At 42.5% G+C, this 25088-nt stretch overlaps 1 protein-coding gene and 1 long non-coding RNA gene across 5 annotated transcripts in view; one reads left to right on the top strand and one right to left on the bottom strand.

Annotated features, from left to right (window-relative positions):
- LOC108896805 (uncharacterized) overlaps positions 1 to 25088 on the bottom strand; it is a 164873-nt gene that overhangs the window by 134909 nt on the left and 4876 nt on the right. For all 4 annotated transcript variants that reach the window (XR_001963182.2, XR_001963183.2, XR_001963185.2 and 1 more), the window contains exon 2: positions 17259 to 17343. This is a non-coding gene — a long non-coding RNA (uncharacterized LOC108896805). The remainder of the gene's footprint in view (positions 1 to 17258; positions 17344 to 25088) is intronic.
- On the top strand, positions 14742 to 24835 carry dll4 (delta-like 4 (Drosophila)). Its single transcript, XM_018696042.2, has 11 exons — positions 14742 to 15254; positions 15411 to 15671; positions 16028 to 16085; positions 16760 to 17023; positions 19055 to 19115; positions 20415 to 20545; positions 20785 to 20954; positions 21056 to 21275; positions 21776 to 22514; positions 22926 to 23034; positions 23549 to 24835. Exons 1-11 carry the CDS (start codon positions 15201 to 15203, stop codon positions 23552 to 23554), a joined length of 2073 nt encoding a protein of 690 aa, XP_018551558.1. The 5' UTR covers positions 14742 to 15200; the 3' UTR covers positions 23555 to 24835.

Raw genomic sequence — 25088 nt, 5'->3', positions numbered from 1 at the left:
AGAGATGCCTGCTGGTCAATAAACACACGGAAAGAGGGTGAAATGAGAGTGAGCCTCAAATGCTTAGGATCTTTGCTTTGATTTCAGTGTGAATTAATGGGGAATGGAAAAACAAGAAAGAAAACAAAGGCAAGTGCATGTGTGTGTATGTGTGATTCAGAGGGAAAAGGGAATGAGGGAGAACATGAAGGTTGGAGGGATAAAACATGACTAATTTTGCTGTCTTCCCAAAAATGTCCACAGTAAATCTCTTTCCAAGTTTTCCATCAGTCCTGCACACATGTAGAGGATTGATCTATGGCAGCCTTCCAGGGAAGGTAGGGCTGTTGTTCGCGACAGGACGTGACACAGAGCATGTGTGGGGGGCCTGATAGAGAGGCAGAGGCCGATGAGAAAAGGAAAGAAAATAAAGAGAGGGAGGAAAGGGAAGCACTTAGGTGTGCTTGATATCCTATCAGCACCCAATACCCATCTCGGGGCATGGAAAAACACCATGAATGGGATTCACTATTCACGCAAAAGCGAGAGAGCTTGTGCGGCTTCGGGGCCGCATTTCAGACTGTGGATGGGAGCGAAGATCAAATGGTGGACGGATAAAAAGCTTGGAAACAATACCCAGTTCCCTGTGTGTCAGAGAGCCAAATACGCAGCGGCAATATGAGTTCCTTTTTGTTCTTCAAAATGCTCCTCAGATGTTTGACGCAAGACTGAGAGTAGGGGGGGGCAAAGGGAGACAAAACAAACAGCAATTAAGGTAGTTTGTGAATCCTTTTGAAAGGCCTCATGATCCATCCTTTAGGAAACATCTGCCATATTGATGTATGAGTCCAGGAAAAGACAAATTCCTTCTATCCCTGTAAAACAAACCTCTGCAGTGGTGAGTTGCCTATTTGTGTATTTCTGACCTGCAACTCTGGCACGCTCCATGCACACAAACTCACACACAAAAGGTCTGTTTTTTGCCACACTCCAAAATATATCCCTCATAAACATTTATAGTCTAAACACAGATAACACTAACCCCTATCACTTTACTTTCAGCTGGAAATTCCAGACAACCGTCTGATAGGGAAGGAGGATAAGAATATATCTTTTGCAGCAGAAAGCCCTTGCCTGTCTAGGGAAGAAACATTTTTCATAATCCCCAGCAAATGCTACGGCCTCTATCTCCCGTCTTGATATAACCAGAGTTCAAGCGGCTCAGCTGTCTGTCCAAATATCCCTGAGAGTCCCTGAGAGAAAGCAGACAAAGAGCAAAATATATGATTTATTGTGGGAGATCGATGGGAAAGATACAAACAATAGTCGAATAAATTTACCACACACTTTCCTTAGCACGAAAGCCAAACGATAGTAAAAGCAGAGGTGGGTGAACACCACTGTGCTGTTTACCTCACCATACTTCAGGGAAATCATCGTCTTTGGAAGTACCGGAGAGATTCATCAAACTATAAATCTGATAACTCAGGCTGCGTAAAACACTCAAGTGCAGTCTGGAGACACGAGAAGATAAACGGGAGACCTCCCCCACAGTGAAACAGCAAGCCTGACGTGGTGTTTTACACACCTTGTGTGTTTGTGTATGCGTTCAAGTGCGTATCAGTGTGTTTACACCCTACATTAAACAACATAGCTTGGTCGCGAGGCTAAAAACTGCAGACAGAGAAGAAATCCAATATGGCGGTGGTTTGGTTGGCTTTGTTGTGCAATAAACAGAGGAACGGGCCACAGTGTGCCTTTGTTTTTATGTCAACACTGAGCTGTTCATCCAGAGGACCAGAGGGCACACACGCGTCTTTTTGTCTTTCCCCTTTAACCTACTATATCACCAGTATCGAAATGTGCTTGACAGTTATAGGAATAATGTAAAGGATTAGTTTGACATTTTGGGAAATATTTGCTTTCTTGCTGGGAATCAGATGAGAAGATTGGCACCACTCTCATATCTGTCTGTTAATGTGAAGCTACCACTGGCGGCAGGGTAACTTAGCTTAGCACAAAGACTGAGAATGGGAGGGGGGAGCTAGCCTGACTCTGTACAAAGGCAACTGATTGAATAAACAAGATACAACGTGTTCATTAGTGAGCTTTAGAGGAGCTGGTTGGCAGATTTATTTCTTTTTTTTTTTTTACCATTGGACAGAGCCAGGCTTGCTGTTTGCCCTGCTTTCAGTATTTATGCTAAGCTAACCTAACTAACTGCTAGCAGTAGATTCATACTAAGTGTACAGATGTGTGAGTGGTATCAATGTTCTCATCTATCTCTTGGCAAGAGTGCAGATAAGCTTACTTCCAAAAATGACAAACTTCTCCTTCGGGGTTATTACACCATTTCATATACATTGAAATAATTGATAAATAATGATATTTTACTTAATTACTTAAACACGAAACACTGATTTGAAAGAAGTAAATGATAAAATAGATCATTACCAAGATTTCACAAAGACCGATTAACTAATTCTGACTGAGAGTTTCGCAGTATGACTGAGACTACACTTTTATGTACTTCTCTTTTTTGTTCAGTTGCACTTCAGGATTATTTCCCTGAAACTCAAATACAAATTCAACCGTACTTTGTCCTGTGTTATGTACAGTATGAGTCAATGTGTCACTATGTTTGGGCTGTACAACAGGGAAATATATCATTCTTTGTTTATATGCTGTAAAAGGGCAGACAACATGGAGGCTGTGCTGATACTCAAGAATCCAAACAAGCTCACAGTTTGGAACTAGAAATCTGTTTCTGTGCAAGACTCGATTTGTTCATGTGTTTACAGTAACTAGCAATCAGGATCCAAGGTCACACAACAATGGCTGGGTGAAATATCATATTTAGATATGTAAACTTTTCCAACTGGAAAAGAAAGTCACAGAGTAACCCAACAAGATTTTTTTTGTTCTTTAACCTTGCGGGGAAATGTACGTAAATATTTGCCCTCCTTTTACTAATTCCTCCAAGAGAGCAGAGTTTATAAACTGGTAAAAAGCACAAAATGAAGACATCAGCAGATAAGAAGCCAGCCCAATAACCCCATTCCAAGATGTCAAATAAAATGCTTTACCAGATTTATGTTGTAGCAACATGTGCAAGTGCATGGCAACCAAAGGCAACAGAACAAATGCTGCATGTTGTTTATGTGATGCTGCTTGACATGCAACCACATGAAATGACTGCAAAGTAAATATCATGATGCTCAAATGCAGCTGCAGGAAACTGATTTTGATCATGCAGTATAGATTCAAACCTTGTATTTATATGCATTTTTCTTTTCCATTGGGGTGTGCGAAGCTTGCCACACGTTTGGATAAGTGTGGGTTGATTTACAGGGAAAAAGATGCAGAGTAATTTGGCCTGCAGCAGGACTGTACAGTTAGATCAGAAGCCAGACTCAGACAACATTGGCCAAAGCAAAGATCCATCTGTCTGTTCCGTGCTGGGAAGAGCGTGTAGGGCATAGAGTGCATACACACACACACTCGCACACGCACACACACCTCCCATCGCCAGCTGGATCAGAGAAAGCACCACTTGGGGAACAGTTGACACGCTGATCTCTTTAATGGTTACATCCTCCACACCCAGCACCCGAGACTCTCAGACACACACGCCTTCATTAGTTTAAACCGACTGACAGAAAAAATACATATTGCAACAATCCTTCCTCCAGATTAACACACAACGCACAACTCCCCCCTGCTCGTACACACACACCAAACACACACACACACACACATATACACTCTATCCTGTTAACTACCCCCTCCTCCATGCAATCAGAGGCTCAGAATAGGAAGGAGGGAGAGGAAGCGGCCCTGCATTCACAGGCTGGGAACAAGGAGAAGGAAAAACAGCCGGAACCTGGAATTTACGGAGGAAAAAACAGCAGCCATCCAAAAATACCTCAGGACCATCTCCGCAGATAAACAGAAATATCATTACTCTCATCCTCCAGCTCAGGACAGTTTTCCTTACACACTTCCTTCTTCTCATCCTCCACTCCTCAACTCTGTTGTTTGACTACTCAGCATCAAGGAAACTTTGTCAAGTAGCAGAGCTTTTTGATATTTGCTCAATGCGTTTTTTTTCTTCTTCTTCATTCTTTCCAACCTTCTTCAGTCTTACACAGGTCAGGAAAACCACACTACAAGGTCTAACTACGAACCTCATTAGCCCCTGGACTAATCAGTGCTAATTAGAGCGACTGAGCCCCTCAGTAGCAGACCAGACACCCAGACACCCAGTCAGCGGTTCTTTTGGTAAGGGATGACTCCAGTCTCTCGTTTTTTTTTAATATTCTCCTTTACAGTAACAGTTCCTGTAAAGTGGTGCAATAAAATTTTACATTGCATCATAATAACATAAGCAGGCATCCAAAGGTTGAGCTGCAATCTGCTCCTTCTGAAATGTGTCAGCATGTAAGTTATGTATCACACATAAAGGTAAAAGGTGATCTTTGGTGTGTAAATCATCTTTAGAAGGTTTGAACTATCCATTACAGATCTATTAAATGTAAGTTTATATAAGCTTTTCTTTATGATCGGCTCCTTTCATTAGATTTAAGTTTAACAGCTTGTCAGATCCAGTGGACAGCACCATGACAGAGTCCTTCCTGTGGCTAAGGGTAGAGTTCACTGACCCTGAGGTCATTTCCTCTGACCTCCTCTTCCTAATTGATTCAATTTCCTAGCCATTGGTCTCCTATTAGGATGTTCTAATAGGCTCATGTTCAGTATCCCTCTCCTTTGTTTCCAAAAAAGGGCAAATTCTCATGCTGTCCACTTGGGAGAACTGATTTTGTGTTACTGAGCTTTGTTATCCTATCCACAGGTGATGTCAGTTAAATTCACACTGTCCTCCCTGTGAGTTTGTTCGCAACTCTAAAAATGCCTATAACCTTTAAATGACATCATTAACCTTTTAGTGACGTGGTGGCGTCATCTGTTGAGCTCGAGCAGAACACGGTAGATGTGGGACTGCAAATGGAAAAAAAAAAGACGAAAACACGTGGTGAGTGAATCATCACCACTTTAACTGAGCTAAATGACAACATACAGGAGCCACGTGTTGAGCAACAGATACACTCAGGAACACTTGAAAATCCATGGCAGTTGGTTTACACCTATATGGTACAGGTCATGTTCACAACTATAATATTAAAACATTTTGTCTGCTGTACTGTACTGCAACTGTAAATGTGGCAATTAGTGCTTGAATCCAAATCAATTATAGAAAAAGGGTAAGAGGATTAAGTAGATAACTTATTACCATTTAGAGCCTGTAATATTAGTTGAGTCATGATCAACACGCAACTAATATCAACTATATTTTCCATAGTAAAGCACGGGACAAAATATGCCAAAAAATATTTTAACAGATCAGTCATTGTAAACTCACATTTAAATCATTTGCCCAAGAGCTGAGTCATAACTTGCAGACAGACCTGTGGCAGGCACCATGTGACCATTATTTTGCCTTTAGGCGTTGGCTGTGCTAGGCTCCAGGCTGACTGTCACACAAAACAGGCACCGGGTAAATGACAGAGCATTTCAGTAGCATGCATGTGTGGTTACTGTTCAACGCTGCATTTTACTGATGTATTAATTAAAAATGCTGTAACAAAGTTATTTTCCTGATGGTGAAAAACTGGGTAAAGATACACATTTTCATTATTAGCACAAAGACATGAACACATTATCCTATCTGTAACTGGTTTTTATGTCCTCCTATATAGGTCAGTTTCCATGATGAAAGTGAAACATAAGTAAACATGTCAGATGGGTGTTAACACCCATAAACAATTTAACCCAAGTCAGATCCATTTCTGTGTGCATGTAAACACAATATGACATCAGGGTAATTAAACTACTTATGGGGACTCCAGATTGGTCTCCTTCTGTTTGCTCTTATGTCTGTGTATTTATTCAGTTACTTTCTACATTTGTTTGTTTATGGAAGGACCGATCAAATGTGACAGAAGTTCTGATGTAGATAATACATTGCACCACTGCACTTGAGAATTGCTTAATATTGCCCAAGGCCAAGTGTTTCATTTTGAATCACAGACTGCACAGATCAGATTTTGAAATCCGGATGAGTGATTCCTTTCATTATTGCATTCCCGAATAGTATAAACTACACTTCCAGCTCATATCAAAGCACAACTGGATGAGGTTTAATCCTATGGTTTTCATCAGGTATTCATATGACTGAATTGTTTATATATATTATGACAAACAGTTGGCATTAATGAAAGTACACTGATAGAGATAATCCTGCATGAAAATATGCTACAACCTTGTCTATTGTGAATTTGTTTGACAAAAACTGCAGACCACACTAAATAAACAACAATTTACTGTAAATTTGATTTGAAATCCCTCTCTCCTACACTATTGGCTCTTAGCCTGAAGTGGGTGAAACAATCTCTGGGTTTTTGTGGCAGTTACAGTTCAAGAGAGTCCTTAGAAAATAACAAAAATCTAATGTTTGCTTAGATACACAGGCTTAACAAACATTTCCAGGATTGCTGGTGAACTCTGTTAGGGGGTTAGGAGCGAAAAAGGAATCTGTGACTTCAAGTAAGCCATGACCAGTTGCTGATGCAGCGATTCCTCTGATTGCGCTGTCCTGCTCTCGCTTTCACTAAGTGGTGTCTTCATCTGCAGCAGTTTCTGTTTATTAGTTTTAGTGTTTGACATTTTCCCAACGCAGCGTCTTATTCAAACAAGCCTGCTCCCAGCACGCTGCTCTAATCACAAACTCCTCTTTTAAGGTAAATACAACTGGATGGCCTGTCAGATAGGCATTTCACAATACTAAGTTTGTGGTTGTTAGGTATGGCATTTCAGACGTGTATGTGCACACACGCGTGCACGTGGCCATACGTGTTTGTGTGTGTGTGTGTGCGTTAGCCCCACTGAGAGCGTTATTACAAAGAGCCAATAGGAGCGAAGGACCACACTCTAGCACATCCTGTTTGACTTGACCTCAGAGGATATTCTCCTTTCCCAAGCAAACAAACCGCCGGGCTTTTGGATCGTACCAACGTCGGAGGGGAAGGGAGGGGACGGGAGCCGGGGGATGTCTCTGGTGGGGAATCAGTGGGTAGGACAGAGTTTTTAGCAGCACAGAGAGGCAAAAGACTTACTGCTTTGCCAAAAGAGCAGAGCAGGTTTAATCACTGAGAAAACAGATGTGATAGGTGTGTTGCTAAATTATGGGTCACAACAGTGGATAAGGCTGAAAACACTTTCCATAAGCATTTAAACATTAGAATGATCCAATAATAATATACAGTATTAATACATGTGAGCATGGAGGTGCATTCTTGATGTTTGGGACCACTATGTAGAACAAAGCCTCAAAGTCCACAGCAACTATATTTATAGCACTAGATAGTACTATTCAAATTCATAAACAGAATTAAGAGACATAAGAGACTGAATAGATGCCACAAGGGCTGCAACTAATGATTATTTTCATCATTGATTAATCTGCTGATTCTCAATTAACTGAAACCTTGTTTTGTATATAAAATATCTGAAAATGGTGGAAAGTGCCATCATAATTTCAAGGAGATGTATTCTGATGACTTCTTTTTTTACTTGACAAAAACTTCAACTCACTCAAGGATATTCAGTTTACTGTCATTTATGACGAAGAAAAACGAAGAAAAGCAGCAACATTTGAGAGGCTGGAACCAGTGAACGTTTTGGCATTTTCGCTTGAAAAGTAACAAAATAAATTCTGGAAAAGGTCAACTAATAGATTAATCAGGTAATTGTTGCAGTTCTAAATGTCACAGATCAATGCAATAGTACAATGACTGATGGATGAAGGCTATGGACCAAAAATAATATCTAAAAATAGCCACAGATTAGACACACATCTCAAAAACACCATTTCTGGGTGTTCAAAGTATTTGCGTCAATGGGATTTGTTAAGCCTATTTTAGGGCCCCACCCTTCAAAACAGGACCCTAATTATAAAGCCGCATTTTACCAAACCTCCCTAAATGATGTCACTCAGCCTGCTCCATCTGACACCATTGTATCACTAACATCCCAGCATTTGTTTTGCTTTACATATTAAGGCAGAGAGAGAGAGGGGGACGTGTCCTCCTCTAGCTGTATCTGATTAATCCATTATTTGGTTAAGTTGCTGCAGCCCACTCCCTTCAGTCTCCCCGTGGTGTTTTCCTCGGCTGTAGCGGTGGGCCAGCTTGGTGCTGCTGCTGGGAGACTATTGGGATTAATGCTGCCGACTGACACTAATCTCATTGTGGTTAAGGCTTTGGAGAGACTGTGTACACCCACTTCACTCTCACTCCCAAACACTCGCATTTGTGGCACCAATCCGCCGGGACATTTATGCCTGAGGAGGGATTTGTGCTGTGGGTTCTCTCCCTCACTGCTCATCTTATGGGTGGTTTGATTTGATTTTTAAATGACTGTGATATATGAACTATTGACAGTCTACCATTTAAACTATAACAAGCAGAAATAAACACATATGAATCATTTCACTTCCATATCTTTTTTTGATATAAAACACCTAAATCAAGCAGTGACACTAGTTAAGTTTGTTATAAACAATGCTAACCCTGTAATTTTACAGCAGGATTTCTCACTAATCTATGGTCTTGATCCTGGACTCCATGCCTCATAAATTCATCCTGAGTATTAATTATCAGAGAGCAGTATGAGTCCTTCCACTTATCTGAACGGCATAATGAAATCTCTCTGTTCATGGTGAATGATATTCAATGCTTTTATGAACTTCAGGAGCCGCTGTCACTATATTTAGCCTATATAGCCTGTGTTTCCATGGCTACAAGAATTTAAGTGTGGTGAAGGCAAGCAAATTTATACAATCTATATACTCTGACAGCATGTCCGTAATCACAGCATGTGCGTCTGCATGACTTCTGGATCACTTCCACCTGGGTCCCATAACATAAACCCATTTAAATTTCATTAACTTACCCACATGCTGCAGCCAATTTAAAGGGGCTTTCCAAAACTCTCTCAGTCCACTTTGACCACAATTTTCAGAAAGGCTGTACATTTTTAAATTACTCATTAAGCTTCATTTAAATTCCTAAAAACTGAATTGTCTGTTTGGATATTATAGCAAGCAGGAGGCTGCATGTTTGGTTTGATTCAATTACACTCAATTCCAATCCATTATATGCACTATATCTTTACTTGTCAGCCCCAACTAAGCCTCGACCAAGACAGTTCTGATTCTTCCCTAACCTTTCTCAAATTTGTATCATCAAACTGAAATAATGACCTTTCAAAAATGTACTTACACCCCATGTCAGTTCAGTAAATTGACCTCGACCTAGTCCAGATCAAGATGTTTCCAGGAAAGGTGAGTTTTGATGACGATGATGACGGCACCTTCCTGTATTTCACAGCACGGCTAAACAGCCCTGTTGGTTCATGTTGCCAGTGTACTCATCAAAAGGCCAGGTCAGTGCTGGTACACTGCTGTTTGTAGTAAACACCAAAAAAGAAAAAAAAAGAGAGAAAAGAAAAAAAAAGTTCCAAAACAGATAGGTGAGATTTAAGAGGCGTTATGTTCCTAAATGTCATTACGAAACAGATGAACTTGAGAATTCTATCTTATTTTAGTATGTGTCAGGTCATTTTTTTATCCAGCAATAGTGTTTAACAACAGGTATTGACTGTAAATAATTATCTACACCTCCTTTCCTTTGTGAAATGAAATGAGTCAGACTTCTATTCTGGAGGGTCCCCATAACAGAAAGCTAGACACGTTTTTATCAGCCCAAATACAAAATAAAGCTTTTAATGGCTGTAGAATGATTCACGATATTTAACTTCCACCTTCATTTGGCTTCCATCAAAGAGGCCAACAAATCTTAACTGCTTGACCTCTGCAGGTCATTTCCTTCACCTGCAACTGCAGCAAATGAGAACTCCAGAGAGACTCAAATCTGATGACTGATTTTCTCTGACTCTCTTTTATGTATAGGTCACCAGTGACTTCCTTAAGGGAGCTCTTTCAGGTGTGGCTCAGAACTGCCGGGAACTGAACCTGTACCCCCACCACTGCCCCCATGCCTCTGAAGCACAGGTCATAAATCCACCGTCCTCCTCTGGTCTTACTGCCCGACGTCACTGTCAATCTGCTGCAACATATTGGCCTCCCCTCACTTAAATCAAGATTTATAATACTTTTACGATAAAGTCCAGCTGGACTTCAAACATAAGCTGCACAGAGGAGAGCAACTACGGTCTGATCAATATAACAGGTGGCCCATCAACCAGCTTAACAGGATCAGATATATATGACTGACCGGACAGACATGTAGCATATTGGGCTAGTCAGCCTGCTGACATACATTTATTTCACCTGACGTGCTCCTATTACCTTTCTTTAACATGCGTCCAAGTCATCTGTGCAGCTAAGACATGCAGGAACTGTCAGGGCTCTAAATGAATCCATGTGTTATCGGCATGACGACAGGATCTGCTCCTTTTCTCTCCTCACTGTCTGCAGACTAAAAGCCTAAAACTGAACATGCTATGCTTTTATGTTTACATGAGAAAGAGTTTACAGAACTGGATTAGATAGAACTGTCATGAAATCAAAGTAACGTGGGTTTAAGAATAGTTTTTTTGGCAAATAAACTCTCAAATAAACTGTGTTGTTCATTTCAAGTTGTATAAACAGTAGATCTCACTCCTGATTTTCAGATGACTCATAAAAAGCAGGTGATAAAACGGGAGGCTGATGTCATGACGGCATTCTTGCTTCATATTTAATACAGCAGCATTCTTCACATTCCATCCACAACAATAGATATTCTCGTGTCCGCTCTCTGACCAATCAACCTGTTTACACTTCCTTGTCAGAAGATCGCGGTTTATTCGATGAGAACTGGCCCGAATGGTGAGAACAGGAACTGCGGCTTTCTCTACTGCGACCCTAAAAATCCACAAACAAACTTGGGAAGGCATCCGTCAAGCCGGAGACGGAACAATCTGAAACGTACCCCTGCGAACCCACAGGCTCTCTCTCTCTCTCTCTCTCTCTCCCCCCTCTCTGAGGAGCAGGAGACGAGAGGGGGAAGCGGAGTAGACGTGAGACAAGATGCCTTGTCCGTCTTCCGTGCTCACACACACACACACGCATGCAAACATCAAAGCTTCTGGATGAAGACTTGAGCCTGGTCAGTCAGACCCCTGCTGCGTTTGCTAGGAAAGCAAAGAGCTTTGATGCAACATTTTAATATATGCAGGGTCCCTGGCTTGTGGTTTTGGTGAATGGGTCCAAACAGCCTTGGTATGAGCCGCACCAGAGAGCTTGGTTTGTTGCAGGCTCCAGTTGCTGCCTGGCATTGCATAAGAGTGTAATAATACAATGCTTCTTCAGCGAGGCATGTTATAAATAAAACCACAGAAAGCATTTGTTGACAGCAGCTTCTGCTCTCCCTCAGCTCCTCTTTTGGAAATGTTTGTGGCCATACACATCAAGCAACATGTGTTTAAAGTCTATAAACTGTAATCTGAAGTTTCTCTGCCTTTGATTTTATTTTGGGAAGGGTTCTCAACACCTTTGCCATAGACCAGTTTTGACAAAATTCATACAGTTGTTCAGGAGGAATGAATAGGCCATTATGGGCAAGGCAATGTGTAAGATGTGTGTCCAGCACAAGCACTATAATAAAAGCCACGACCATCTGACAGTGACAGCATTATGATAAAGTATAGCCGGTGTGTATGGTTTGTGTCAGCGATGTGAAAAGAACATATGCCTCACATGTCATTTGCTATTCCTCATAGTGAAGAGTGTTTTGTGTTATCAGCTACACTCACCTGCTAAGCCTACTATAAACTGCAATTGCCACCCTTTTTATGGCAGTTTCATGACAGCTAGACTGGAGACATACGGCTATAAAAGGAGATAAGCTCAGTAGTATTCACCATTAGAAATCATTACTGGCAGGACAGGCCATGCAATAATGAGGGTAAAGCTGGAATCACAACGCAATGCAGCCATCCAGGTTAAAAAACAAAACAAACACATTAAGTGCAGGTGAATAATGTTGCCAGTTTAGCACATAGACAGACCGTGCCAATAACTGTTTTCAGTAATAGTTAACCTATGAGGAGTATCAAAAGCTGAAATCTGACATATCATCTCACTAAATCACAAAGAATCAGCCACATTGTAATGTCAGCAAGTAATAGAATTAGCAGCCGAGAGCATATAGACACAAAAAAGAGCCACATGGCACACAGGCTCGCACAGCCAATGCCATTGTGTCTCTGTGGACCCATTGGAGACACAACAGGTGTGTCAATATGACAAGCATTCAACCAATCCACCGTGTCTGCCTCGTATAAACACTGAATAAATATAGACACTCTCCGTTTTCACTCTCGGCGGCGCACAGCTACCGTACGAAAACAGCAGATGAAACGCAAACATTCAGCACAAACAGTCAGATCATATAGAGTTCAAGTGAAAATCTGAATAATTATCTCCTGATGAAAGACAATCAATTTTACATTAACTCTCTAAGGCACAACGTGATCCATTAATTCTCAGGTAACACACACCATGATGGGAGAAAGTGATAGAGTCTGCGTGCAACATTAGTTTTTCTTATCAGGCTCTAGTTTTTGGTTTTGTTGTGTTTTCTCAAGGAAAGCTGTGCTGGTCTGCCAGACCAACTTGATTTTGACAGATTCACAAAGTACAGTTATTAAAATTCAAACCACAAATTAGTCAGTGACACAAATTGACAGTGACCCAAATTTTGCCATTGAGCAAAATGAACGGATGAACTTGTCTGTCTATTGGTATTAATGTCACCACTTTAAGAGTAGGTAGAGGAAAGATTTTAAAAAATAGATTTTAATGGCTTTAATATCCAATGCTTTGGCACTTATTAATATCTTCAGTGACCTTATTATCATATCTAACAGGAGCCTGTTGTATCCCTGATGTGGCATGATTATGGACCAGTTCTGTTGCTACATTTTGCACCAAGTTCTGTGATATTTCCAGCGCCTGCAATATGGGAAATAACACATCCCTCTGAATGTTATTACAGGAATTACTGTAGTTCCTTTTTCACAAATGCGCAACTGATGCCAAACAGAATGTAGATGAACAGGTTGGAGAAAATTGGCTTGTCCCCTCCGTGAACAGACGAGAAAAAAACGGTGCGTCGGGGCTGCCAGTCTCCCACCAGATGGTAAATGAGAAAGACACGGGCGATCGAATAACAAATACAACCAATCAGATTATCAAAAACAAGCCGTGTATGTAGGGGGGAAAACGCAAAAATTCATACAAGTCATTCTCCTGACCTCCTAACCATTCAATGTATGTATATGGTACTGTTTTGATTTTTCATTTCTTTAAGAGCTGTGCTGCTGATATCCACGTGTGAGTAAAACACAATTAATTTATTAAAGATTTGTTTAATATGTTATTCTGTGTATTTTAGTTGCGTTTGTGGCGTGTTTCAGTAGTAAAGAGTGTGTAAAGTTATTTTTTGTCGTGGCATAGAGGGAGAAATTGTCACTTTATTAGTCGCGCGCATCACCACCGTCAATTTCAGGTCATCAAATGAAATATTTTATCTCAGTCCTGGGAAGCGTCATTCACAGTAGCTGTTCAAGGCCACGAGGACGAATAAAGCAATTTTACGGATGCAGGTGTGTGTGTGTGTGTGTGTGTGTGTGTGAGAGTGAGAGAGAGAGAGAGAGAGAGAGAGCTCATTTGCATACAGCTGAATAGTTACGTCTCCCGTCCCGCACATTACACCCGCATGAGGGCGAGAGAGGGACACGCGCCGCAACAATAGGAGGCACGCCGCCACTAAACCGTAAAACGCATGGGTGGGCATGAAGGGGCACACGCCACCAACAAGATGAAACACAACCCAGAACAACATCTTAGGGGGGGGGAAATAATTTGTGAGTTTATATACAGTATGTGTGGGCCAATATATCAATGCGTAAAAGTAAACCACAGGCCATATATTTATATAGGTGTGGAGCAAAATTATACATTCAGGTGAAAACACATTTTCTAGGTTCATTCAGGATGTTCTACCATTAAAGACATTTGCGCCAGTGTGTTCTGGATCTCATTTGCTTCCATTAAGGAGAAAACAATGAAGAAAGTGAATTTAAACGGCATTTAAAACAAAACCTGGGGAAAATGTTTATTTTAATCTAATTTCTAGCTTTATCTTTTGTGATACAGCCCAGGGGAGAGACACTCCTGACCCCAGAGGAGTAAGGGGTCTGAGAGGAAATAGTCCGCACGGCTCCGAAGCTGTAGTACGGGCTAATTAAGCGTTCAATTGAGTGGAACCGAGGGCAAAAGGGTGCGCGGAGTAAGAAAGTAATTGAATTGAACTGCTTTCTGTTTCTCCAAGTTTCGGCTCCCCTTCATTGTCCTTACTCACTGTCCATATAACGTGTGAATGTGTGTCCGGCGTATTGTGCGCTAAAAATAAGTCAACAGATGTTTGGGGCTTGTCAATAATCGCCCAGTATCCATGGTGGTCAGTCGGCAGCGCAGTGCCAGTGGGTATTAAATCTGGATAATTGTTGTTGGGTTGGAAGGGAAGGGGGCTGAATATGTAAAGTGGGCGGTGACAGCGCGCTGACTGACAGTTTATGTAATGAGCAGCGCGGTGCAAGTCTATATATCTGGGAGGAGACACACCACGGTTCATTCACTAGTAATAAGACGAGTGATGAACATCCGTGGCGCACTGACGCACCAAGTTCAGCTACCAAAACAAGCCCTGAGCTGCGCGCACACACACACACATCCACACACACCACACACACACACAAGCGGAGTGACCATTTGTGGAGTACAGTACCAGTGCAAGGAGAGGACGCCTGCTGACAGACAGACAGAAGCGCGGCTGTGGATATTAGTCTTCCCCTCACCTTTGGATAACTTGGAGATTGGAAGCGCTTTCTCTGGACGCTTTTGACGCACGGCAACAAGGAGCTACGGGAGAACTCCCTGGGAGTGAAGAAGGATTTATATTTGCTTTAGTGCTTCTTCTTCTGTTTTTTATTTTTTATTTTTTTACATTTCTTTACCGCGGTGTAAATACTTTGGAATAGGGAGGTTTTGCTGCTTTATTGGCTGGTGACGCGGCTGCCCTGGAGAAGCGAGAAGGATGGCAGCCTGGTTCACCTTTACCATCGCGTTCAGCACCACGTTGATATCACAGGTATGAAGGAGGAGAACACATCCCCCTCGGTGGTCCTGAGACGGAGATGGGGAGCCAGTTGTTTTTTTTTATTATTATTATTATTTTATTTTTTTAAAGAATAAGGTAAATGAAGTCGTGCCGACGTTCTCTTAAATGATATTCCCTCTCTTTTAGGTGTTCGGATCCGGCGTTTTTGAGCTCGATCTCCACGAATTTAAAAACCACAAAGGATTGCTGGCAAACGGGAACGCGTGCAAGCCCAGCTGCAGGACTTATTTTAGAATTTGCTTGAAGAACTATCAGGCTGTGGTCTCGCCAGGTGACTGCATCTTTGGAAGTACAATGACACCAGTGCTGGGGACAAACTCTTTCAGCGCCAAGGACAGTGGCACTTTACCTAGACCGATTCAGATACCGTTCAACTTCGGATGGCCGGTAAGAGCGTGGGGTGCAGCGCATCCACTTTTTATTTTTGTTTTCTTCCAGCGACCGCTGTTGTGTTGTTTTCAGGGAGCTGCTATGCATTTTGGGAGCGCACCGGTTATTGGTCAGCTCGTCTAATCCATATCATTAGGTAATGCTGTGTGGACAAACAGATTGGACTGCTGCGACGTCGTTCATTTCAAAATCCGGAGGGCCGTGCAATGATCACTGTAGCACATGTCTTCAGTGCAGCCTTTAGTATAAATGAAATCGTTTAAAACAATCGGTAGTCTGCCACAAAAAGAAAAAAGAAGTTTTTAAAAAATAGGAAATTGGATATTAATTATCTACATGTGTTTTCTCCCCAGGGGTCATTTTCATTAATAATTGAAGCCTGGCATTCACCTTATGGAAATCTACCTGTAGGTAAGTGCAACATTTTTGTACCACAGGAGGGAGCTCTGTCCGTACATTTAACACATGAGGCTCTCTAACTACTTGACCATTTCGCACAAATAACATGCACAAAAGAATCAAAGATCGTTTGGGGGGGGGCATGAAACGCAGCTTAGTCATTCAACATGTCCCTCTCCACCTCTTGTTAATTGTTCATAATTTCACCCATTTTCACGCCTGTTCACTCCTTTGTTATGAACTTCAGAACACCTTTTTCATTCTTATACCCAATACAATTGAACTTCCTCTGGTTTATTTTTGGCGTGGGAAAGAGCTGTGGGCTTTGGTGAGAATACGCAGTGCCTGCCAAAAACCCCTGACTACATCTTCCTGTATTTTACACCTTACTCTGTTCCGCCCTTTGGAAGAGGGGACTGGGCCTGGGAATGTTTTTGCTGACGGAAAGAAAGAGGAAATTTCAACCTGAGTTTATCTTTCATCTAAGCTGTATGGGATTTGATAAGGGATGCAGCTTGGTACTGGGCAGATTATTAAAGCGAAAGTGGATGACTTTTGAACTCATGGCCATTTATGATGCAGTTCTTGACATAAAACGATAATCAACCCAGGACTTTAACAGGTTGCAAGCTTAGGTATCCTACATTAATTCTGCCCCCCTCCCTTGTCTTTTTTTCCTCTTTCAGATGCCAACAACCCAGACTTTTTGATTAGCCTTTTTGCCATCCAAAGACAGCTGGGTGTAGGGACTGACTGGTCTCAGGATACGCAGGCTGGAAAGCAGACAGAGCTGAGGTATTCGTACCGGTTCATCTGCAACGAAAGTTACTACGGAGAAAGCTGTTCCAAAAAATGCACGCCCAGGGACGACCGATTTGGCCACTACACCTGTGCCCGAGATGGGCAGTTATCCTGTCTGCCTGGCTGGAAGGGGAAATACTGCGAAGAACGTAAGCGAACCAAAAATCTTGTATCATTCACCCCCTGGCTAATTTACTGTTGCTCTCTCTCTCTCTTTCTCTCTCTAGCATGTTCTGTTGTAGTTCAGCACAGCTCTGAACTTGTGTCTGCATGTTTTGTAACATGTTGGGGTCATGCAGATGTTTGCAAATGAGTTATAAATAATGGAATCTGTTTAGAGCTTGATATGATAATCCTTTATAGGATTTGGTGGCCAGTCCTTACCTTAAAAGAGCTGTTAATGCAAGGGCCTGATGATCCTGTCTCGTCATGGTGTGTGACCTTTAACCTTCAGTGTCATGGCTTGAGCCTACAAAGAGAAAACATCTGTGAGCATGCAGGAGTTACAGATATCAGCAGAAAAGATGTTAAGTTGTGTAACATATAAACCATCATCATTAAGGCCACAAGATGCTGAGCACCATAACAAGACATGACGTAATGATGTCTGGCAAGTCTGATCGGCAATTTTGGTGTAGAATGCATTTTTCAGTGATATTTGCCACATATAATTAGTGATCATATAATTCAGATGTGTAATTGCTAGTGGGTTTGTGAACACTCATTGAATATGGGTTGAGGGACAGACGGCTTAGCATGACAACAGGCACATTATACTCGTGCAAACCCGCTTGGCCAAATCACAGACCAACACTCCCATGTTTTTTGGACAGCTCTGAATGGGCCTGCAAGGAGGCCCCGTGCCATTTGGCTCCACAATAACCAAGGGCCCTTTTCACCAAAACAAATTAATCAAAGAGTAGATTGGAAGGAGGCACCGTGAGAGTAATAGTTACCATGTGCTGGATATGTGACCACATGGGTGACAGCGGATCTGTCATCCATGTCACTCGGTGGTGAAAGAGAAATTGGCATGTGCTATTTTGACTGTGGCGCCAAATTCTAACCAGATGGGCTCACGTGTCGCAATTACAGACACATCAATCGTCAGTGACTACAGAAAATATACATGAGAAAGACAGATTGGACATCTTTCAGACACTATAATTTCCCTTCTCTCTCACACTCCCATACATCAATTTAAACACGCCTTGTCATTTGGGCCTAGTATACATTTTGGAAGGTTAGAGCACAGTCCAGCAAATTTTAGATAAACACAGTAACAGTAGTCTAAAGAATGCTAATTAAACTGGAGACAAATGGCTAACGAACACAGCTGTGAAGGCTAAATGATAACACACACAGGTGCACCTTTACCTGGCGTTTTGTTGTGCGTGTTAAAAAGACGTCACAACCTGAGAACCAGTGTTTCTTTATAAAACAAATAGTTTTTGTACCTTCAGAAAGTACTGTACCGCGCGTGCCCGGTAACATAATCCGCAGGCGGGGTGGGTGGGTGTGCGTGCGCGGGTATTGATAGGAGGAGCCCGGGCGACTGCACGCGCCAAGGTTAATCGCGGCATTATTATCCGCCACGCGCCACCGATGTTTAGTCCCTTCCATTGTTGGGCGCGCGGGTAGTAGCAGCTGCAAATATGGTTCTGGCAGACCACAAACAACAATAGTGACAGCTGTCTGCTATTGAGAGCAAGCATCTGTTCTGGACTAAACCGGCCGCTTACCGTCAGTCGCCTGATATGTTGCCCCTGCGAATCAGTGTCATGCAAAGACCAGTACACTTAAAACAGGACAAACAAACCCTCAACCGATTTTTTTTCCTCTCCCCGTGGCAGCTGTGGGTGTGGCGGACAGGTTTAGATCAAATGAGGGCTTCTGAGGAAAGTTGATACAGACTGAGGCCTCGAGTACTTCAACACACAGGGTCACAGTTTGCTATTTCAAGAAAATGAAGGCTGCGTAGCCTTGGTTGTTGTCATGGAGTTTGAGAGGCTTATACGCTGTTCTTTCCAAGACTTTTTGTTACTCCTCGTTATTTTCTAACAGTTTGAAAGTTGTGAAAATGTTACTTACTGTTCTGTATTTAATACTTTGTACCACAATGCACAGTTATGCTAGCAAAAACAGCAGCAGACTTATGTGTGTTTTTCTTTTTGTTTTAGCTATCTGTCTGGAGGGCTGCAGCGAGAGGAATGGAAACTGCTCCAGGCCTGGCGAGTGTGTGTAAGTATTAATAAAAATGAAGTGTTGAAATAGGTGTAGGAAGGAACGCATATGGGAACAGTGCGAGTTACATCAATGTGGGAAGTTTTGCTTGTGTTTCTCTAAACTCCAATTTCATTTTCAAGTTCTCTTACAAATTCTGTTTGTAACAGAGGGGGATATTTCATCATTTGAAGATTCACATCAGCTATTCATTCACTAAAAGAGGTTGAGGAATCACCAAATCAACAAAACCCCAGCCCGTGCCCTCTCTCGTCTCCCTGCGTCACTCACTGACTTCTCCCTGCTTCCCATGTTCCCTCCTTGTCACCGACCTTTCTCCGTCACTCACTCACCAGCAAAGATAATTCACACACACACTCACCCGCTCGCTGTGAGAAATTCCTCCCTGAATGCTATTTTGCCCTCTTTCTTAGATGCAAATCCACCATTCCCACCGCTAAAAACTGACCCAAATTGAGGTTAAACCCCCTCAGACACACAACACCGTAAAGCTGCTCCCACGTCTCTGCTCGCAGAGAGCAGAAAATGTTGGAACCTTAAAAGTACATCTCAAGTCCGACAATCTCATGGTTTGACAAGATTGCTGCGCACTGTGCTGAGAAATGGATAGTCATGGGAAACAAGAAAAAAAAAGATTTGACCTCTGGCTTGCTGCCAAAAATCCTTATTTCACATTTTCATTATAATATTATTATCGATCCTCATACTGTACATGCCTCCTCGATTGTTTGACCCCCAACACTGGCCTTTATTTATTCTTCTCTCTCTGCATTCACATTGTTTGCAATGCACACAGCACAGATATCATTATTCACCATGGTTCTCCATGAAACAGTGTTGTCTGTAAAAACTGATGTGTTGTGATGTAATAAGGCTGTGGAAAAACAAAATTGCTAGCGTTGATGCACGACTTTACACTCCACTTATCAAAATGCCTCCTGAAACAAGCCATGCCATTGCAAGATATCACTTTTAGCCCCACGAGTAGCACACTTTGAAATGTTTTCGATTTCCGTGATGGATTTATATGAGAATTTAATGATTGTATCCAATTGTGGTGAGGCTGTTAAAGTCATGTTACATGATTAATGATGGATTTCTTCATGTAATAGCCAGCTAATCCATGACAGGCCTTTTAAAGCACAGTCTTCTGCTCTCTTTTAAACTAACTTAACTGATTGCATGTTTTATACAGTTGAAATTGGCCAGTTCTAGGTGCCAGAATCTGATATGTGATTACAAGAGCAACAATATGAGTAAGTGATTAATCAAGGAACACATTTTGTTCTATTGCAGATGCAGAGACGGCTGGCAGGGCACGTTCTGCGACGAGTGTAAGAAGTACCCGGCCTGTAAGCACGGTACCTGCCAGCTGCCATGGCAGTGTAACTGTCAGGAGGGCTGGGGAGGCCTATTATGTGACCAAGGTACACCAGATGACTTGGGCCACATTGCTGTTGGTCCTTTTTAAAAGATCCTCTCATATTACTTGTGCACTGTTTTCATTTGAATTAACTTGAAAGCATTAGTAGATTAGGTTTTGTCTGAAGTATTCCATTTATAGCTTTATACACATCTGGAGGTAGATAGTCTTTTTTTTTTTTTTTTTTAACTCTGCAGGCTGCCTGTAAACAAACTCTCTTCTTCCTCCCACCCTCCCCCTCAGACCTTAACTTCTGCACCCATCACCATCCTTGTGTGAATGGCGCCACCTGTATGAACACTGGCCAGGGAAGCTATACATGTACTTGCCTGCCAGGTTTCACAGGGGTCAACTGTGAGCTGGAGATGCAGGAGTGTGACAGCAACCCCTGCAGGAACGGAGGGATATGCACAGTAAGTCAGACGTAAATTGACAGATATTTCATGTTTGCATATTCGCCCATTTTATTTTGGACTGTCTGACTAACTTTCCCCCTGTATTTCCGCTTCCCCAGAATCTGGAAAGCGGCTACAGGTGCACGTGCCCCCAGGGCTTCGAGGGCTCCCACTGTGAACACAGCCTGCTGACGTGCGCCGACTCCCCCTGCTTCCACGGTGGCAAATGCCGGGAGAAGGACAATGGTCGCAGCTACGAGTGCGAGTGTCCCCGTGGCTACACAGGACTCAACTGCGAGAAGAGAGTGGACAAGTGCACGTCGCTTCCCTGCGCTAATGGTACAGGCCTTCCTCCCCCTCTTTGCTCCCCCCTTTTCTGAACTTCCCCTCACTCTTTCTCCCCCCTTCAAATTCCTGCAACTGGAAGCAGTGTGGAACAACAGGAATTGCTGGGAACTTGGTGTCTATTGTCCTGCATATAAACACTCGGCAGCTCAGAGCAGCAGCTTGTAAATGTCACCACAGCTCGCTGCGGTTGTTGATGAAAGGGGACAAATTTCCAATGTAGCTCGATTTCTGCCTTCTTGTAAACACGGAGGGCTCTGGGATTGTTCTGTGCTGGGAGAACAATACACAGTGCTGTGGTCGCACTGGATTTGATGGAGATGTGTGAACCGATGGGGCCTCATGGGAAGGTTTATGGAGATCATGCTCTCTCTGATTTTGAAATACCTTCATGTTGCAATGCATGTGTCATTGAGGATGCTAATATTAGCTTTTCTGTCTTACTCAGAAAATATGTATTTGTTGATACCAAGTGTCCGCCTCCCCCTCTGTAGGTGGTCTGTGTCTGATCCACGGTGGGATGCGTGTGTGCAGCTGCCGTGCAGGATTTACTGGCCAGCGTTGCGAAATTAACATCAACGAGTGTGCCGGTAACCCCTGCCTCAACGGAGGCAGCTGCCAAGACCGAATCAACGACTACACCTGCATCTGTCCGGCAGGTTACGGTGGACGAAACTGCGACAGAATCCTGGACGAGTGCTCCCTTCGCCCTTGCCAAAATGGGGGTAATTGCACCGGGGGCGGCGGGCCTGGCAAGCCTCCTGCCACCTGCATCTGCCCCTCCAGCTTCACCGGGCCTCGCTGCGAATCCTTCTCCGCCGTCACCACTCCAGTGGCCACCCGAGAGATTCAAGACGGCTTCCAATGGGCGGCGGTCTCTCTAGCCGTGGGGATGATGGCGCTGCTCGTGCTCTTGTGCATGGTGGGCCTGGCTCTGAGGCACATCCACAGACAGGCCCAGAGGGAGAGGGGAGACACAGAGACTATGAACAACCTGTCTAACTTTCAGAGGGATAACCTGATCCCAGCGTCCCAGCTGAAAAACACCAACCAGAAGATCGGCCTGGAGGTGGACTGTGATTCAGAGAAATCGAACTTTATCCATAAAAACTATTACTTGGACTCTTACAACTCTAAATCGAAGGAGTTCAAGGATGAAAAGTCACAAGAGGATAAAAGTCTTATTTATGACAAGTGTTTAGAAGATAAAATGCCCTTGAGTAGAATGTACAGGTAAGAGGAACCATTTTTGCGCAATGAATTTCACTGTTCTTATGATCATCGAAATTTAACTCCCTGCTTTCACTAATTCACCCTCATCTTTGCTGAGATAGCAAAGATGTGTCTTTAAGTATCAGGAAGGCCTCCTCATTTTTATCCTATTCATACAGTAGCGTATATATGGAGCCCTGTTGAGTGGAAATCACTGTTAATGAGAGCTCTCACTCTCGCAGTAACACAGTTTAGTTTGGAATCCATGCACTGTTCTTCATTCACATTACGTTTACATATATTTGACAGTTGCTTTGCTACAAAATGCCCAAGTCCCCCTTTGCTGCCTCACTGTATATACGCATGCTTAATGCATAGCGCTGCCATGTGCTTCTACTTTTCATTAACCCAAAGTGTGATTTGTGTTTGCAGTGAAAAGCCAGAGTGTAGGATATCAACAATATGTTCCTCCAGAGACTCCATGTACCAGTCGGTATTTGTTATAGCGGAGGAAAGGAGGGAATGCGTCATAGCAACCGAGGTAAGCCAAAGAAAATTCACATCTTCATCAGCATTTCCGCAGATCTCCCATTTGAAATGCATCATTTGGTCCCAAGTGCACCATCCCTCACTGGTGCACCAACAATTTCTGATAGGGGATGATGCTATTTCTAGAAGGTCTGTGGTGTGGTATTTGGACCCAAGCTGCTGGGGATAGCCCAATCAGCTGCATTATTATTGGTTTCTGCAAATTAAACTGGCCATTCTTTATCTTGGCCACATGGTGACCTTAAGTCCAAACTTATACTGATTTTTCGCACATGTTTGGCTCAGGCTCTGTCTCCAAGGTGCTATGTTTTACTGCTGTTGCATTTTGTGGAATTTTTAAGATATGTATTTCCAAGCAAAATATAATGGCAATACCGGAGCATAAGAGGTATAACAGTTCAAAAAGGGCTGTGAAAACACTTATGAGAGTTTTTAGCCACAGGATTATTGTGTCTATTTTATTTTGTTGTATTTTAACTCAAGTTTTTCCTCTCTTTCTCCTGCAGGTATAAACTGTGAGGGGTCTGTAAGCGATGGGGAACAAGGAAAAAGACACAATCGAGGCAGAATATAATATTCTGGATTGTTTACAAATGCCGAGAAGAGACTGGAGATTGTTTTAGATGTCCACTGCTGCTCTGGAACACTTGAGAACTAGGAGAGGGGCAGAACCTCTGCTCTGCAAAAAAGAAAAAAAAATGGGGGGAAAAAAGAAAAATAGAACAGAACTGAGAAACTTTATGTTGACCGAGTGTTTGTATGCAAAACATGTACAGTGAAGGACCTCTCTTAGTTGTGACAATGGTTGAAACGGACTGGCGGAAAGTCTGACAACACAAGGTGTGAAGACTGACAGAGCATCGGTAAAATATTAATTTATAATCTCAGCCATCCTGGACAGTGGAAGGAGGCGCAGGTGGATCATTTGCCCCTCGTACCTGACCCGGCCTTTGTGTGATAATCATGATGACTTTGACAGCCAACCAATCAGTTTAAAAAAGGTGCTTAAGATGTGACCCCCCCCCCCCACACACACACACACACACACCCACCCCACCCCACCTAACTCTTAACCCCCAACACACACACACACACACACACACACACACACACTCACACTCACTCCTGCCACCTTTGCCTGCTATGCAAGACTCAGGGTTGAGACGAGTGAACTCCCCCACCGTCTTTCGAAATCCCAACCTCACAAACACTGAGAGGTTATGAATGTCTGAAACTAATCTTCAACTGTCAATCAATGGTGAAAATGACTGGTTGGACTTTTCCATGCAATGGTGAAGATTGTTTGCAGCCCAAATTCACTAGAAGCCTTAAAAAAAAAGAGGGGGTTTGAATGCTAAATTTGTGCCCTTGTCTGTTCTTGGATCATTTGCACTACAGGAAACAAAAAAAGAGGACAAAAAAAAAAACAGCGGGGGAAAACTACTTTTTAATCAACAGCGATTTGAAGAGAAAGCCACAGGAGCGCAATAGTCAGTGCTGTGCCAGCGAGATCCAAGAGAAGGGAAAAGTCTGCATAGAAAAGTGTTTTTTTTTATGCAACCCAACTGAGGACAACAAAGAGAAAAGACTGTCACGCCACTGCCTGCCTATAATAAATTTCAAAAATACAGAACCAATAATGTAATTTTTTAAAATGATTATTTCCAGAGTTTAATTTAAATAGAACACACTGCTCTTTATATGTTTTATAATATTATTTTGTATATAATGCATATTTATAAGGACCAAACTTCTGAAAAATAAAACTTCCTTGGAACCTGTTTTTAATTTGATGTCAGTAAATGGAAAAGGAAAATTATTTTTGAGGTGTTTTTAAATAATGAAACTGAGTACAAATGATGATAAATGTGTCTTGTATTTCTTTTTTTTATCTTGGTTTCATTTAAAGGGAGCATATTGAAGCGTAAAAATGATATCCCATGCACTGTAGACCTCTTAATTTTGAACAGGTTTATGAATATGAAATCCAGCTGCTCTCCTACAGTACATTTACACAACATGATATGTAATGTTTTGGACTGTAGG

The sequence above is a fragment of the Lates calcarifer genome, linkage group LG7_1, assembly GCF_001640805.2.
Source record: "Lates calcarifer isolate ASB-BC8 linkage group LG7_1, TLL_Latcal_v3, whole genome shotgun sequence".
Classification (NCBI taxonomy): domain Eukaryota; kingdom Metazoa; phylum Chordata; class Actinopteri; family Centropomidae; genus Lates; species Lates calcarifer.
This window is presented reverse-complemented; position numbering and strand designations above follow the sequence as displayed.